The 18,671-nt window shown below is 41.0% G+C and overlaps 1 protein-coding gene across 1 annotated transcript in view; it reads right to left on the reverse strand.

Moving 5' to 3' along the window:
* The window catches only part of Prkdc (protein kinase, DNA-activated, catalytic subunit), a 165,684-nt gene that overhangs the window by 50,135 nt on the left and 96,878 nt on the right, over positions 1–18,671 (reverse strand). Inside the window, exons 55-62 of the mRNA XM_041677945.1 lie at positions 16,866–17,039; positions 15,371–15,469; positions 14,054–14,261; positions 11,483–11,672; positions 10,166–10,381; positions 6,273–6,385; positions 3,991–4,122; positions 1,689–1,868 (exon numbers count right to left, since the gene is read on the reverse strand). Of these exons, the coding sequence (XP_041533879.1) occupies positions 1,689–1,868; positions 3,991–4,122; positions 6,273–6,385; positions 10,166–10,381; positions 11,483–11,672; positions 14,054–14,261; positions 15,371–15,469; positions 16,866–17,039 (1,312 nt within the window). The remainder of the gene's footprint in view (positions 1–1,688; positions 1,869–3,990; positions 4,123–6,272; positions 6,386–10,165; positions 10,382–11,482; positions 11,673–14,053; positions 14,262–15,370; positions 15,470–16,865; positions 17,040–18,671) is intronic.

The following is an 18,671-nucleotide window of genomic DNA, read 5'->3' on the forward strand; positions in this document are numbered from 1 at the left end:
CTAGTTCCAGGACAGGCTCCAAAGCCACAGAGAAACCCTGTCTCGAAAAACCAAAATAAGTAAAAAAGAAACTGCCTTGGCCTTTTGATAGGGCAGCACTTAGGTAGGCGGAGTAGACAGAACTGAATGCTGGGAAGAAGGGCAGAGAAAGAGCCGCCATGGAGCTGCCAGGTCAGACATGCTGAATCTTTCCCAGTAAGCCATGAGCTTGTGTTAACATACAGATTATTAGAAATGGGTTGAATCAAGATGTGAGAGTTAGCCAATAAGAGGCTAGAACTAATGGGCCAGGCAGTGTTTAAATGAATACAGTTTCTGTGTGATTATTTCAGATGTAAGCTAGCGGGGCAGCTGGGACGACAAGCAGCTGGCTAGTTCCCGTTACAATTTATTGCACATATATGTGTGTACATGAATAGGCAAATGTATAACATGTGCATGTATGTGAAGGTTAGAGGACAACTTGTGGGAGTCAGTTCTCCCCTCTGTCATGTGGGTCCTGGGGATAAAACTCAAGTGATGAGGTTTGGTGGCAGGTGCCTTTTCTTGCTGAGCTTCCATGCTCATTTTCATTAGTTAAATATGAGAATCTGGTAAGTATACTGAAGTAATAACTGAAAGGGTACTTATACTGAGTTCTCTGCTGCAAATGAGTCTCCTTGGAAGACTTCTCTGACCCAATACTAGATATCTGTAATGATAGCATACCTGACCCAATCAAAGGCCATTTACGTAATCTGCTCGATTACCATTCTGTACGATTTTAATAGTTCTGTATCACTCAAGCATATAGTTTAGTCTTTGTCTTATGTTTGTTGGTGACACTTGTGAAGAACGGAAGTTTGGGGTGGCATATGTCTCTTCAAGGCTGTGACAACATCACTTAGAACAAAGCCAGACATGTGCTCAATCAACACCTCAAGGCAGGAAAAATTTGCTGAAATACTACCAAACAAAACAACTAAACCAAATAAAGGGTTTAGGGCCTCAGGAAACGGCTTAGTTGTTAAATTCTGTGCCACGCAAACATGAAGATTTGAGTTCAGATGCCTAGGACCCATGGAAAACGCTGAGTACACCTAGAATTCCAGTACCTGGAGGCAGAGAGGAGGATCACAGGAGTTTGCTTGCCAGCTGACCTAGCTTAGTCAGAGTTCCAGGATTAGCAAGAAACACTAATCCAAAAAATAAGGTAGATGGGGCTGGAGAGATGGCTCAATGGTTAAAAGCACTGGCTGCTCTTCCAGAGGACTCAAGTTCAATATCCAGCAGCCACATGCTGGCTCACAACAGTCTGGAACTCCAGTTCCAGGGGATCTGATACCTTCTTATAACCTCTGCAGGTACCAGGCACATGTTGTGTACAGGTACACATGGAGGCAAACATTCACACACATGCACACACACACGCCTACGCACAGAGTTTAATCAAAATACTAAAGAGACTGGCTTATTAAAAGACACAAATTTTGTTTCGGGTTATTGTTATATACAAGGGTATGTTTGGGGAGCAAAAGAACGAAAGACATATTATATGTGCCCACTTAGAAGAGATACCCTAAAAACACATTCACTGCTAAACACCTTGTTCCTCGAGTTTCAGCTTAGGAAACAAGGTGATGGCATTGGGCATGAGGTGTCAGACAGGAGCAGCATATGACCAAAAAGAAGTGTGTGCAAACTTTTACCTGGATGCAAGAGATAAAGGGTGGGAAGAATAAGAAAGTGGAATTAAGGAAACGGTTGAAGTCTTGAAGCAAATTTTGAGTGATGATGTTTTTTTCAGATGTTGTCTTAAATTTATTCATTTCTTTTAAAATCCCAGAAAACAGGCTGCTGAAGAGTTGCTTTGCAATTATTGGGTCTTTCTGTTAAAAATAAAAAATAAACATAAATTAGACCTGAAGTAGTGTTTTAGAGCTTTACTTTAATTACCAACTGTTAAAAATATATCCATTACATGTCTACATCCAGTTTATAGGATTTGAACAGGCTATTATACAAGGGGAAGGTAGAATTTAGTCAATTACTTCTGGCTTGATGTGGATTATGATAAGCAAACAGTCACAGTTCAAGCTAAGATCTCAATGCTTCATGTTGTGTGGAGACTAAGCTGTCAAGTGTGTAGTGTCATGCTTGCGAAGACCTTGAAAGAATGACTTCGACAGGGCTCCATGGCACTGTCCTGATGCATCTATGCATGCAACATCTGCGCAGTGAACATTTCATGAACACTTCCTAGCTCTCTAGACTTGTTTAGTGAAGGCACACACACATAGAAGAATAAAATTGAACAAGTACTCTATTTTACAAAAGCAACGTCAAAGCCACACAAATATGATTTGTCTTTTAAACAAAAATTCTTGTTTAAACATTTATAATGTTACTATATAAAATTTTAGAAAATAGTAAGAATTATTGCTAGATCCTAGTATTTTATCAGCCTGTGTGCTTTCATTCAGCACGTAGTAGTCAGCAGGTTTGTTAACTGACCACTGATTCCTGAGAGCTATGTACAAATTCCTTCATTGTTGGAGAATTCTAAACACTCACTCTGTTAGACCAGTTGCAGTCACTGAAATAAAAATCCTCTTAGTTGAAAACGGTGCTGTACACCATTAGTCCCAACACGAGACAGAGGTAGGTGTATCACTGTGAGTTCAAGGCCAGTCTGGCTAACACAGCGAGTTCCAGGACAGCCAGGGCTATGTAGGAAAACAACGTCTCCAAATATTTAATTAATTAATTTAAAAATGCAAAAAATAAAATCCCACCCAAAAAACAATGACCTCAGAAGCAGGCAGTGCTGCCTGCTGGGCCTGTGACACATACCATGGCTCCCAAGTATTTTCTAAAACAAGACAAGAAGCCTAACCTGGCTCACACAACACTGCACCATGTCACTTAAAGAAGTTGCTGGCATATAGCAGGTATTCCATAAACAAACATTTGTTTAATAAAGTACCGGAACTAGAAATATCAATCAGTACATCCCTTCTCAGAGAACAGAAGGAAAAAACAGTCTTGCCTCTTTGAAAAAAAAATGTGCCCCAGTTCTGTTTTATATGCACAAAAAGGGATGAGCTGATTTGATGCAATCTTAGGCCTGTGACCTGCCAATAGCACTGCACATCATGATGCCTTTGGACAGGATGGAGAGCACTACAGGACTGAGAAACGGGAGATTAGAGGAAGACGAGTGTCTTGTTCTTGCCCCACACTTAGAGGCACCTGTAACTTTTGCCATATATTCTAAGCATTACTAAACTCCAGTCTTTTTAATTTTAATTTTTTATTTTATTTATTGATTGACTGATTTTCGAGACAGAGTTTCTCTGTATAACAGTCCTAGGTATCCTGAAACTAGCTCTGCAGACCAGGCTGGCCTTCAACACACAGAGATCCACCTACCTCGAGTGCTAGGATTAAAGGCCTGCACCACCACAGCCCAGCTAAGGGCTCTAGTTTAACACAGCTACATCTAGGTTGAGTGCGCAATCTTTTGCTCCAGTCACATAAGCCGTCTCCAGTGGTGGAAGCTTGATGAAGAGTACATGTACAATATGGTTTTAAAAAAGAAATTCCTGTCAACGCAGATCATTTAGATCAAACAAAAAGCATACAAGACACTGATCTAAATGGCTTATTTATCACTTCAAAATTTACACTGACTTCTTCCCATTATTCCAATATGATACTGGATACGAAACATAAATGTCAATCTGATTTTAAAGAGGAAAGCCTTGGGGCTGAGAGCTCAGTGCCTAACATGGCACCCAGTGTTAGTGCATGCTTCTAGTTAATTTCTACAGTAGGGTCTCCTCATGTGACAAAAAATTTCACAAAACTAGGAATTAAATTAAATTAAATTAAAACTACCATTTAAGGGAAACACTTTCCTTTTAAACCATTTTTTCTAGAAAGAGTAGAGACCCCTGGAACCACAAATAGAGCTTCTAACGTAAACATAAAACGCAGTATTGGGCAAACCTGGGCCACAGCTTGCAAGGGGGTGATGAGACTGCTGTGCTGGATCTGGATGTCAGGAAGATCGCCGTGACGATAGCTTCTGTACAGAACAACCTGGGCATCCTGCTTCGTTTTTAACTCACTCTTGATATCCTACAATCACCAGAAGCAAAGAGTGAAAACAGATTTCATGTAAGAAAACCAAGTATGCCCAAGTGTGGTAGTGCATGCTTAGGAGGTAAAAGGATAGGGAGGTTCAAAGTCACCCTTGGTTGAGGCCAGTCTGGGCTACCTTGCTTCAAAACCAACCAACCAACCAACCAACCAACCAACCAACCAACCAACCAACCAAAAATCTAACCAATCAGACAAACAAACCAATCAACCAAATAAACAAAAACGCAGCCAAATAGAAGATCAAGCAGGTATGCAAAATCAAATTGCCAGAACACATCTTTGGTATAAAAGTAATAATTTAATCATACAATAGTTTGGTCAGTATGAAAATTTTGGTTTAACTGAAAAATTTAAATATGTACAAAAGTATAAATCTGAGCTAGGCTCCTTTCTAACCCTCAAACAGGAAGCCTTGTCTGAAGGTCCACAGCAATGCTGCACTCACTCGCATGTATACTCCTCGGTCCCTGCACGCCTCTCAGTGTGCCTTCAACTATTCCCTCATCAGCGGTTCCAATCTCAGGGGTCTCTCCAGAGACGCTTTCCATAGATGTGTTCATAGCTTGGTTCTGATGGAGTACTTTATAATCTCTACTTGTCTTTTTGTGTGTCATGTACTGGACCTAGCTCTATTAACAAATCATCACTTCATGGCTGCCACTTACTATAATTTCTGAGTATCATGCTTCAGAAACATTTATTCAATGAATGCAAATACAAATGCATGGACTTCTAATGTCTAATGACTGGCTGGCAGCTTCACCACTGAGTATCTGTTTCACAGACATCAGGTTGATCTACACTTCAATGTTCTGCCATATCTGACTAACTTCTTGATTGTAGACAGGGGCCTTAAACCTGTCATCCTGCCTTACTTCTTGCATTCTTTACTCAACAGTTCTGATTTCTCATGCTTCTGATGACAAGATACTGCCTTTCCTTCAGGCAGGTATCAGGCTTTATCAGACCTATTTTTCCGAGGAAGCAATGGAGCCAGAGAAGGCGCGGAATATACCCCATTTTCAACTGCAGTCTTCAAACTAGCAAGCAAACAAACAACAGTTCTATTACAGAGACAAGGAGAAAATGAAAAGAAAAACTCAACAACTGCTTATTTCATCGCCATTAAAAATGCAGAGGAGGGGGCTGAAGAGATGGCTCAGAGGTTAAGAGCACTGGTTGCTCTTCCAGAGGTCCTGAGTTCAATTCCCAGCAACCACATGGTGGCTCACAACCATCTGTACTGAGATCTGGCGCCCTCCTCTGGCGTGCGGGCATACATCGAAGCAGAATGTTGTATACATAATAAATAAATATAGATAAATAAATAAATATGCAGAGGAACCATCCAAACACTACCTACTTATATCTGGAAGTCAAGTGGCTAAGGGATTACACTGAATTATAATAACAATAGGAGTCTTTAATCACAATTTATGTTAACTGTTGGTAATTTGGTTATTGCTGCTTTCTAAGGAAAACTGAAGCTATAAACTAAACACGTTTGTTCATTATTTCTGCATATTACAAATTAATTCACTGGGCATGATGGCACATGTACTTATGAGGCAAAGACAGGTGGACCCCTTGGGTTTCCAGGCTAGTCTGGTCTATATAATGAGACCTCATGCCCCTCCCCGCCAAAATACTCATGTTCTACTTGGGTCTCCATGGAAGCTTTTGGGTTGTCTGGTAGCCCTAACAGCCATGCAGTATTTTCCAGGCCCCATGGCCTCTCACTCCCACTACAGCTTGTTTCAGGTCCTGAATTACAGTGGTTGTGCATCTGTTCCTAAAGAACAGAATTAGCTAGAGCTGTAAGAGCAATGACCAGCACTTGCATTTCTACCCATATACAAAGCCAGTCTGCACAGAGAAGGTAAAGCTAAGTAGTGGTGAGCAGAGAGGAGTCAGTTAGTCCTATTGGTCCTGGGAACTTGCAGACAAGGATTTAGGAAGGTGCCATTTCTTAGCAGGTGTCATGAATATCCTTTATGCTTAGTACTGTCAGAAGGGACTTGTGCAGTGCTACTCCTGTAATTATGAAGACCAATGATGACAGGGTTTATTTCCTTACTTAGTTCTCTGTGATGCAAAATAGGTACTGAATTCAAGAAGATACAGACCTTCTCTAGTTTTTGTTTCATGAGGCCCTTTTTGGCATAGAACAAACTGAGGTTTTCTTGGTCCTTTAAAAATCTTCTGCGTAACCTCAGAATTTCTGCTCGATTGTGAGGACCTGAAGAATATAAAGCAGGTTTATCTACTCATGACCAATTAAACAACATGTGCAATTGACTTCCACTCTTTCCCAGGATACCCCAAAGTGAAAGTGTGTGTTTATCTCTACTTTAAATCGTAATTTAGTAATCTGCTAAGGACACAAACCCATAAGGAATAGCAGACAGGGCAGATTAGCAATTCTGACCTATAAGGAACAAGAGTTGTACCTGTCCCAGGAAATCCCAATTAAGTGGTGGACAAAGCAAGAACATGGTGTGGCACAGTCCAAAGACTCAGGGTCTGCTGAGACCAGCACCTCCCGAGGGAAAGCAAGGACAATCAGCAGGTCTGGTATAAAGTGTGAGGTGGAAAAGGCCAGCCAGCCCAGAAAATAGTGCCGAGACAACTCGGAAACTTGTAGTTGCCTTTCTTCAATAGTCTCTAAAGAGTCATCAATCAAGGTGGAATAATTAGGTCCACGAAAGGTAAGACTGAAAGAGGAGAGGCTCTCCATACAATGGCCAGCAATGAGGCTGGAAAAGGAAGACCTGGAAGAAACTTAAGACAAAATATGGCTGGCAAGATGACTCAGTTGGTAAAGGAGCGTGTTGCCAACCCTGATGATTTTTGATGTTTGATGCCCCCAAACACATGACAGAGAACAGACTTCTAAAGTTGTTCTTTTACCATGAATCATGGCACTGAGGGTAGGCACAAGCACATGCGTACAGACACACACACATACACAAATGTAATAATGACATATTTTTAAAGAAGAAAAATATTTATATTGGGACACAGTAAGAGTATAATTCATGGAAATTTGGTGATAAACATTCAAAGATCTAAGCATAAGCCAAAATAGTTATCAACATTCAGGGAAAAAATGATGATATACAAAACGACCCAATCACAAGTAGATTTTTTTTTTGTCAAAGTAAGAGGAAAAATCAAGCACCGAGGATATAGATGCTAAGACATAATTACACAGAGGATGAGACCTCCGGCCATGACAAGGCATGAATGTGCCATAAGGAGGGTAAGGACAATAGAAAACCTCAAACGTCAGTCATGTGAAACCAGAAGACAATGAAGAATGATATCAGGAAAAGCAGCACTATAAAATCACTGCCTGGGCTGGAGAGACAGCTACTCATCCAGAGGACCTGAGTACAGTTCCCAGCATCCATGAGAATGCATGAGAACCTGTAACTCTAGCTGAAAGAGGTCCAACACCCCTTCTGGCCTTTGAAGGCACTTGCACACACATGGCATTGACTTACACAGATACACACATACACAAAAATAAAAATAATAAAAATAAATCTTTTTTTATTTTTATTTATTTATTTTTTTTTGATTTTTCAAGACAGGGTTTCTCCGTAGCTTTTGGTTCCTGTCCTGGAACTAGCTCTTGTAGACCAGGCTGGCCTCTAACACACAGAGATCCGCCTGCCTCTGCCTCCCGAGTGCTGGGATTAAAGGCGTGCGCCACCACCACCCGGCAATAAAAATAAATCTTAAGAAAATAAAACCACTGCTCGGAGTTACTGAACACTAACAAGGTTATTTATAGGGGGCTGCCTCTGGGATTTGGCTTTGTAGATAGGAAAACTGGCTTTTTTTTTTTCTACTTAGCTTTTGAGAAGTGTCTGACTCTTTAGTTTCTGTGCATATGCAACTGATCTCAATAATCAAGACAAATAAAAATATAAACAACAGGAAAGAGTGTAGCTCAAAGTGGTTGATTAGCATGTGTGAGACTCCAGGCTTTATTCAACAGCATCACAAAAATATAAAATAAGGTGTAAAAGTCAGGGCTGGGGATCCAGCAGAGATAGACCATGTAGTCAAGGTGTTAGGTTCTAACCTAACACTGAAAAAAGTCTTAAGAGAATTATTATTTGTGAAGTAACATTTAAACTAAGGACTACTTCTATTTTTTAAACTACATTTCTTTTTAATGATGATAAACAAAGTGCTAATGCCGGGCGGTGGTGGTGCACGCCTTTAATCCCAGCACTCGGGAGGCAGAGGCAGGTGGATCTCTGTGAGTTCGAGACCAGCCTGGTCTACAAGAGCTAGTCCCAGGACAGGCTCCAAAACCACAGAGAAACCCTGTCTTGAAAAACCAAAAAAAAAAAAAAAAAAAAAAAGTGCTAATTCATCATACTTTAAGAACTGCTCTCATAGTATGTGAATATTTTAAAACTATAAAAATATAAGGGCAGATTCAAATATATTTAACATATTAGCATTTATTTTACTTTAGATCTATGACTTAAGCTTTTCCAAATCCATACATAAAATTCACAAAAAAAAAATGTTTCCAATTAAGTTTTACCTCTTCCCTTAATGTCTGCACAGACCACGGATTTCACCTACACCACACACACTCATTTTAAATCAGGACAACTGCTACTACCTTCAGTAACTGTCCTCTTAAGTCTCAGCTTAAGGTCCATTCAATAAGGAGGCCAAATAGTCCAGAAGTGCCCTAATGCGGACCTGTCTTTAGCAGTTTGTCAGAGGAAGTAGCAGGGAAAGTGGCAGGCATCTAAGCATCTTGGATGGGCATGTGAAGGTGTTAGAGAACAGTTAAGAAGGTCTTCCTTTTGGGTGACAGTCCAACCTTACAGCAAGACCAATGGCTCTGCATTCTAAGAAGGAAGAGTCCTGAGAAACAGCAAGTAAGGAGGAAGGAATGCAGAGAAAGTTTCTTGGCACACCCTAAAACTGCAGGTTAGTAGCAAAAAAGATGGCTGCATCTTCTTTTAAAAAGGGAGATTTCGAGAACAGCATAAGAGTCATAGATTTGAGACTGATGTCTATAAATGGTAGCTGGGAGTAAAACCTGGTGTTTTCATTTTATACTTCTGACTCCTTTTGGCTGTGCTTGCTTCTAACTTTAGTTCCCCAAGGTACTTACTGTTCTCAGAGTCTTGTAAAGAACTATCGTCTCCCAGCACTTCCAGGGCTGAGTCTGCAGGCCTACCAGACCTTCTGCCTGTTAGGTTCCCATGGGCTCTGAAAGCAGGCCACCTCACCTACTCACCTTCAAACTGCTAAGGCCCAAGTGATAGTGCTTCTTCCTTTGTCATTCTCCTCATCCTACGTGGTACCCACATATGTCTCTTTAGGGGGACCAGAGTCCTCATGACTGCTTCTACTCCATCCATCAGGTGGTGGTTTCCTAAAGCGTACCCTGCTTCTTTCCTTTACAGGATCCTCCACAGCTCTCCACGTTCCCAGGACATTTATCCAGCTGGACTACACAGGACCCTCAGCGTGGATTCTGCCCTTCACAAACCTTGCTGATCTAATTTTGAGTCTCTTCCACTCAACAAAAATATCACTTACCTTTCTATCTTCATCCTTCTTGTCATTTCTCTTCTTGCATCCTAAGCTTCCAGGCTCTTCTCAGATACTCTTCCTCTACCCAGTCTTTCCAAAGGCTTGCTCCACACTGTGTCTGGATTTAAACTCTTACCCCTGAGACTGGGCTTACTAATTGTTCCCCAATTACTGCCTTACCTGCCTCTTATGTTCCAGAAAGTCACTAATTAATGGATCTGTCACGCACATAATATTTCTGAAAGAATACCAACATGGTAAGGGTCCAAACAATGATTAATGAGTTGAATTTTAATGATTTTCCTTGCAGCTTTCAAGGAAATGTGGACAGTCAGAAATATGCTCTCTCCATGTATGCTTCTGCATAGTGTGTGTGTGTGTGTGTGTGTGTGTGTGTGTGTGTATGTGATACATTTTAAAGATGTTCCAGCATTTTGCTTACCACTTTTCACTTGGTTATCCATCTCATCACCGGGAAGGCCCAGTTTTTTCATCCCAAAGTCAGGTCCTACTGACTTCCAGTGTATTCTCTGTGACGTTTCACTTCTCTTGTGGGCAACCAACAAGGAGGAAGATGAGGATTCTGAAGGGAAGACTGTGTGATCCGCCAATGGGTCAATGCTGCTCCCAGTCAGCCAATCAAATGAGCTCCTTTCCACTACAACACATAGGAGCAGAGCAGTGAGGATGCTGCTACCATGCAGCACCTGTAGAAACCTGGCTGGGCACCCCTGCAGTGCCAGACCTCCGCAATTACCTGTGGCATGGGGCTGAGGTCAAGGGTACTTGGGTATGACCCACGGCAGACCAGCCACCTGAGCCTCACGACCCTCCCGCAGCTGTAATCATCAGTTACAGCATTTTACGTTTACAGTGCTTGTCAAAGAATTTAGAGTGATTGTTCACACTAGTTCTACTTTCAGAAACAACAGAATGTGAAACAAGTTATATAAAGAAAAACACTGAAATGTTTATACAAAATGATTAAGAGGGCTGGAGAGGTGGTTCAGTGGTTAAGAGCCCTTGCTGACCCTGCAGAGGAGCTGGGTTCAGTTCTCCGTACCCACATGGGAGTTTACAGCTGACTGGAACTCCAGTGTCAGGAGATCTAGCCCGACTCTAGCCTCTGCTCGTCCTGCATACATGGAGGCAAAGCACTCAAACACAAAAATAAAAATAAATCTTTTAAAAAGGATTAAGTTATTTTTACTCTGTGATTTTATTTTACATATCAAAGCAAAGAATTAATCCACTGGAAAAGAATAGTCCAATAATTACTGACATCAGTAAATGAATCTGGTTTACTGTTACTCTGCTCTTAAGATGTCTTAGATACAATGCATATTTGTCAAACCAAACCAAAATAAGCATGTCTAGCTACAATCAGATTATTATTCTATTCTAAAATAATGTTTTTCTCTCCCTTAAAAACTGTGGAAGAAGCATACAGAAACACCCTACCAGCCATTTTTAAACGTATGATTCACTAGCAGTAAGTCCGTTCCCATGACCGCCATCCAGAACCTCTCCTTGGACAGCAGTGAGGCACCGTAACTACGTCAGTCCTTCTCCACCGCCTCCACCGGGCCCCAACAACTGCCCCTTCCTCTCGGCAGAGCTGACTACTCTAAAAAACTCTCTCCTTTTTCCCTCTGACTGGCACATCTTCCTTATGGCCTTTGTGACTTTATCTTATTCCTTCATTTCTCTCTCACAGAAAGTTTCTGTTCTTACAACAGGGTGTCTGGTGACTTGTTACCTGTAGTTTGTGTCGGGGTGAAATCATAGTGCTGTTGGGTGGCCCGCACTTGCCCAGGCTTCTGCCTTCGGTCTGAGAGGGACCCTTCCTGGGTTTGGGCATGGAGAGTACTTGGAGAAGCCTGGGTCTCAATAAACATTGGAGTGAGAACAGTACTTCGAAAACGCCAGTCAGGTTCTATAGTATATTCCTATAGCAAAAGAAATTAAAGAAAATGTTTCTTTCACAGCGACACTGAAATATTTCCATGTTTACCTGGCATGGGTGAAGCTCTCAGGTCAATTCCCAGCACCACAAACACAAATGATGACATTCAGCAGCACCATTGGCAGGTACGTACTGCCACCTCGAGAAGCAACTGAGGAAGAACCCTCCTTTCTTGTTTGGTTTTTGAAAATGGGGTTTCTCTGTGTAGCCTTGGCTGTCCTGAAACTCCTTCTGTAAACTAGGCTGGCCTCAAACTCACAGAGACCTACCCACCTCTCAAGTGCTGGAATTCAAAGTGCGCACTACCACCACCCGGTTCCTTCTTTCATTTTTGAGATAGGTAGAATACTTTGACTTTGACCTCTAGATATAACCAAGAATAACCTTCAACTTCCGCCCCCCTGCCTCTAGCTCCCATGTATATGCACCACGGTACCTAGTTCATACGCTGCTGTGAACTGAATCTAAGGCTTCCTACATGCCAGGCGAACACTCTACCAACAGTTACATCTACAATCTACAGTCCCTAGAAAATCTTTGCGTCACCTTTATTATTATTATTATTATTATTATTATTATTATTATTATTGATTTTTCAAGACAGGGTGTCTCTATGTAGCCCTGGCTGTCCTGGAACTAACTCTGTAGACAAGGCTGAACTGAATTTACAGAAATCTGCCTTCCAAGTGCTGGGATTAAAGGCGTGTACTGCCATACCTGGCCAGAAGAACCTTTTTTTTTTTTTTTTTAAAGCCAGGTGTTGAGGCATACATTTTATTTATTATATAGACACTGTTTTGTCTGCTTGTCTGCCTGCAGGCCAGAAGAGGGCACCAGATCTCATTACAGATGGTTGTGAGCCACCATGTGGCTACTGGGAATTGAACCCATGTCCTCTGGAAGAACAGCTCTTAACTGCTGAGCTTGAGCTATATCTCTCCAGTCCCCAGAAGATCCCTTTTCTAAACAAACACTTAAAAAGTGGAAAAAATATTCACAACAGAGAGAAGCCATTCTTCTACCCCTACATTCTACATTAGAGGGCTGATGCCATACTTAGCAATGCCAATGGTGCCACAACACAACTGTCACTAGTCTGGCCACTCAGCTCACCCATGTGCTAAAGAACTACTTGTATTTTACCTTTAGGCTATGTGCATCAGCTAGAAATGAAATACAAATGAAGTTTGTTATTTATGCCTGGCATCTCACTATGACCCATCATCAAAGACCCTTCATTTTTCTTTTTAATTTTCTTTCTACAGCAGAAAGAGACTATTACAAATGGTCAAAAATGAAGACAACTAACCATAAGATGCCCAATCCCAACTGACACAACTATAAGGCAACCTGTACCTAACTCTCAGGAAACATGGAAGAAGAAGGGCTGGAAAGACTGTAAGAGCCAGAAGACCAAGATATCTGCTTCAGGATTGTGTCTTCTCAATATGATGGGGGCTGCACCCATGGGATCTCAACAATATGATTGCCCAAAGGTAGAGAAACCCTGAACAATGATGATACTAGGTGACATGCCTATGTGGATGGGGGCAATCTCCTAAGACCCTACCTTTAGGTGAAAAGCTACAGAGAATAACTGCTGAATAAGGGAGAATCAGTCGTCTCCAAGGAAGAGGCCCCTAGTTAGTTATCCAATACCAAATGGTCGGCCCCAATGACATATGCATACAAACAACATTAAATGGACTCAGTAGGTTATATTTATATATTTTCACATGTGAATGTGTGTGTATAATAATAACAGCTAAAGAAAGAGGCCATGAATTTAAGAGGGAGTGCGGATTGGGGAGTGTGGATGGGACCTATGAGAAGGGAGGAGAGAGAAGAGGTTAAATGATGTAAATACTATAAAATTCTAAGAATGAACGAATGAATGAATAAATAAATAAATAAATAGGTACCATCGGACATGCAAATATCTCAAAATCCAAAAATAACATAAAATCAAACCACTTGTAGTCCCAACAATTTCAGATAAGGGGTATTTAATTTGCACTAAGGAACACACCAGGCCATACCCATTAATAAGCTACCACAAGAAGCTGTGAACTTGATCTATGGCCACAGCTAAGCAGGGTTATGCTTGGTTAGTATTTGGATCAGGTGATGCTTCAACCCTATCTCTCCCAGGTAGGTGGGAGAAAGAAAAGGAAGGTGAGAGGTCCAAGTGGAATCTGAGAGGATAAAGGGTGTATGACATCAGGGGAAAGGAAGCACATGCTAGTACCTTAGAAAGGAGTATGTGCACATTTCAAAGTATTAATGATGTTAGTTTAACCATATTAGAAGGCATTCATTAACAACAGGGGAAACATGCAATAGTCACCATAACAAGCACTTCACCTGAAATTCACACTCGGACAGAGGATGCTCAAAGATTGGGTTTAGATAATCTGGGCTTATCCTGGTCATTTCAAGCAGAAAATTTGTTGCTAAACTTAAAAAGTGAACTTCTATTTTTGGAGAATATAAAGAATTTAATGCCAACAATCGGTCCAATGTATTGGATGGTAATCTGGTTTCATGGCTCCAGAAATTCCGAATAATTAATCTGAAAAGTGAAGAGAAACACAGGCTTAGATACCAGCAAAGGGAAGGATGCAATGCCCACAGTATCACGTGGGAACTCCCAGTTCTTCATTCACACAACTCTCAGATGAAAGGGAAGACAATCACAATATAGTCAGAGGTTCTGAAGGACAAATGTCTCCAACAACTGCACATCTGACACACTGGATGACTGTCTATCCCTTGGAGAGTTATAGCAATGAGTATATAGCACTAACAATTTTGGAACATAAAAGCATTTTAACAAACAGTAGTAGTTGTGGCTTACTCGGGGGTGGAGCCCTTGCCCATCACACAAGTCTCATGTGGATGCCCAGGATCAAAAGTGAATTGCATATAATCCTTTACTGCTTTGTTAAAACAATTCTCTGCAAAAAATTACTGTCACAATGTATTCAAAACTTAAAATCAAGTTAGGACCGGGAACAAGGGTCAGTTATTACACTGCTAGCCTGATACATATAAGGCTCTCATTTCAATCCTTAGTATTGCCCCAAGAGAAAAACAAAACAAAACATGTTGAACTTTTCAACAGACAACTATGTATGAAATTTAAATATAAACTGTTAAAAGTTCAGTGCATTTAAAATTGAAGCCAATGAAAAGTAAGTAATATGTCGGATCATATCCTTGTTCTGTGGTTGGCATTTGGTAAGATGTTCACACAGCTGAGTTAGGGCACTTCAGAAAACAACTGTTATTGTTTGTATCTCCACACAGAATAAACATATGGTGTCTTCCTAATGCTAAGGTACCCAACACTTCATTTAACCTTGATATTACCATGATTTTTTAACTCTACGTGCTAAATAGAAAACAGAACAGTTGTCATTACAGTCTACTTCAACTTAAAAATCTTTAACCAGCTCACTGCATAAGCACGTTGCCCTAACCATCTTTTCACAAGTTTTATTTTCAAATATCCTGTCACGATTTCAAAATCTTATTCTTCATGTGATTTAAAACACATTTTTCTAAGGATTAGAAAATGCAAGAAGCAGAGAGAATGAAGGCATCAGAGTAAACACTTTAAGCTAGTCTATAACGTAATAACCGAATCCTCATCTAATTTATTCCAGAAGAAGCACACACTGGAGTCCAACGTTCTCATCAACCAGTCCTTGAATCAGCACATCCTTCGCCAGGTTAAAAATTTCCTTGGAGTCTTGATCCATTTGACTTTCTGGATCTCTGTTTGGGAAAATAACAAAATATCAGTATTCTGTTCTGCTCCAATCACACAGTCTGAATTAAAGCAAAGGTGGGTTTCCATGAGACCGATACCCAAGGCAATTCAGTAGAACTGCAAAAGGTGTGAGATCAGGTCAGACCTTTGTATGCTGAGTCCTGCCTGTCACCTCTGCAGGTACCTGAGGGATATGTCTCTTAAAAGGTGGTGGCGGCGTATGCCTTTAATCCCAGCACTCAGGAGGTAGAGACACTCATATATATATATATATATATATATATATATATATAAACACCCGCTCTTTTCCATCTTCCTCTCGGAGAGGCAGCTTCACTTCTGCCTCTCTTCCCACTTCTCTGCTTCCCCCCTTCTCTGTCTCTTTCTCCTCTTCTCTCTCTCTCTTTCTCTCTCTCTCTCTCTCTGTCCCCCCCTTCACCCTTCCTCCTCCATAACTCCCTGAATAAACATTCAACCTCACCCTGCATGTCGTGTCTATCCATGTTTCTGTCTTCTGCCCGCCCCCAAAAAAAAATAAAATAAAAAAAAAAATTAAAAAAAAAACACCCAAAAAACTTGATTTAATCTGTGTGCACTCACGTGTGTGCACATGTGTGCAACGCCTGAAGAGACTAGACAATAACAGTAGCTATCTTAGAGCTAGAGTTACAGGCAGTTGTGGGAGCTACCTGTCATGGGAAATGAGAATTAAAGTCTGGAAAAACAGCAAGGCTCTTATCTCTCCAGCCCGACTCCTATATTTCTAACTCAATTGATAATTTCACTTTCTATTTCCTACATATTCATGAAAGAATAGCAAAAAAGGATCATTCGTCAGGTGGTGGTGGTGGTGCACGCCTTTAATCTCTGCACTCAGGAGGCAGAGGCAGTTTTTTGTGAGTTCAAGGCCACCCTGGTCTATAGAATGAGTTCCAGGACAGGCTCAAAGCTACACAGAGAAATCGTCTCAACAAACAAAAATGATAATTCAATATAATGAAATAAACTTGTTTCAGCTATTAGTCATATTGCTAAAAGTGTTTTCTTATATTCCAAATCACAAAAAGTACCCACACAAATCCTTCAAAAATGGTTAACAGAGGCCTGGGGAGACGGTTTGGTGGGTAAAGCAACTGCTGTGCAAGCATATGGAACTGAGTTCAAACCCCCAGCAAAGCTGGGGAAGTAGTGCACATCTGTGATCCAAGAGTCTCGCTAGCCTGCTCTACACAGTCATGTGTACAAAATACAGACCGTGTCTGAAACAAGTGGAAGGGGAGGACCAAAACCTGAGACTGTCCTCTGATTCCTGTGTGTGCAGAGGCCCATGTTTACAATGCATTCACACATATCATACACAGATTTTTTATAAAAGTGATATAAAACAGAATGAAGGCTAACCTGTAATTGTCATGAATCCACATAAGAATATTATACATTTGTTCTCTACAAGTTGGAGAAGGATGGGAAACAAATTCCACAACAGGATGCAGAAGTTCTCGAAGTTCTACTGGTTTTAATTTTGCCATCATCTTATAAACTATATCCAAACACACCTTTTGTCTTTCATCATCTCTATAAGAAAGATTTTTGATAACACATAAATTTAATGATGTTTATTATCATACTTACAAAGTATGACAAGCAATATTTTATTCTTATCCTAAAGTTTCAAAACTCCTTATAATTCAGAGTATTTACATTTAAAGTCTACTAGTGAAAGCAGTAATTCAGACCCAGAGAGACAACTGCTGCATGTTCTCTAGTAACTGGAGCCCAGCTTCAAAACTGGAGATTTATGTGTTTAATCTGTAGTGTCTACAGAAGTCAGGAAGCTAGAAAGGACCCATTAGACAGGAGAGGGGAAGAGAAGTTAAGTGGAGAGTAGACAGAAAAAACACTTGTGACATGCAAAGTAGATGAAGCATGGGGTAAGGGATAAGGGAAAGAAGGAAAACTACAAGGGATGGAAAGGTTTAAGGGGGGATTGGGATTAGAGGGTGGGCTGAAGAAAGTTTGGGGATATTACCCATAACAAAGGAGATACAGAGAGCCTTATAGAAACTTATTACTTGCAAGCTAATTGCCAGGTGGTGGTGGCGCATGCCTTTAATTCCAGCACTCAGGAGGCAGAGGCAGGAGGATCTCTATGAGGTTGAGGCCAGCCTGGTCTATACTGTGAGTTCCAGGGCAGCTATGGCTACATAGAAACCCTGTCTCAAAAAAGTAAATAAATAAATAGTAGATTTTTAAAAAGTGTTTAAATGAGCTAGCTTGTAGGGGTGGACAATACTGCTGACACAAGCTATGGGCTATTAAATGAAAATCCAAAAGTCAGGCATAGGCTACCTCTCTATGCGCTGATGGTCAAGAAAGCACCAGAGAACCTCAGAATAATGCAGGTTGTTGACCATTAGAACTAGATGATAAGACCCTACTGCTGAAGCATCATACAGTGTGATTGCAGGACATAGAGAAATAAAAACTGGAACTGACTTGAAAACTTCCTCCCTGCTGGCTAGCTTTCATAGTTCTGGAAGGTGCTATGTTACCCAGGCCACTGAAGAAGAAAAGTCATCACTGGTTCTACCTAGTAGTAGAACCCACACACAAGGCAACAAGGTGTGTCCACTGGTACAACAGTGCTAATGAATGCTACAGGGGTTATCAATGGTTTTCGGATTAGTCTGAGGTTTGATCCATAAAAAGGAATTCAAGCCTGTATTATAAACCCTGTTGAAAGCTCATGGCTAGGGAGGTCATAGGCCTTAGAGGGTAAAACTTACTACTGTTGTTTTGCTAAATAATACACACCTTCTAAGTATCTATATTTGTACCCATAGATTAGTGATGCTCTCAACCTTGGCCAGAAAAGTTTCTTTTTGTAAGTGGATAATGGTCACAAATGGACAAGGTGCTGAGAAGTGACTATTGATTGTTCAGTCTTAACAAGATAGCTATTTAAGCCATCCAGCCCCCGAAAGTCTCAGGGAGCATCACTGATCCAGAGTAGAAAGAATGGTAAGAACCTAAGAATACTGTGAAGTGCTATCTTCAGGACACAAGCTGGCCACTGCACACATGTACTCACTGAAGCATCTGCCTAGGACTGAGCCTTTTAACATTCTACCACTGGCATGTGATGGGAGCTCATGACAGTCCACTCCTAGCTGAGAAGCTATTGGTAGTTTATAGTTGCTGGGGGAC

Source organism: Microtus oregoni, unplaced genomic scaffold (assembly GCF_018167655.1).
Source record: "Microtus oregoni isolate MIOR12 unplaced genomic scaffold, Mior012 000029F_ref0000214, whole genome shotgun sequence".
Lineage (NCBI taxonomy): Eukaryota > Metazoa > Chordata > Mammalia > Rodentia > Cricetidae > Microtus > Microtus oregoni.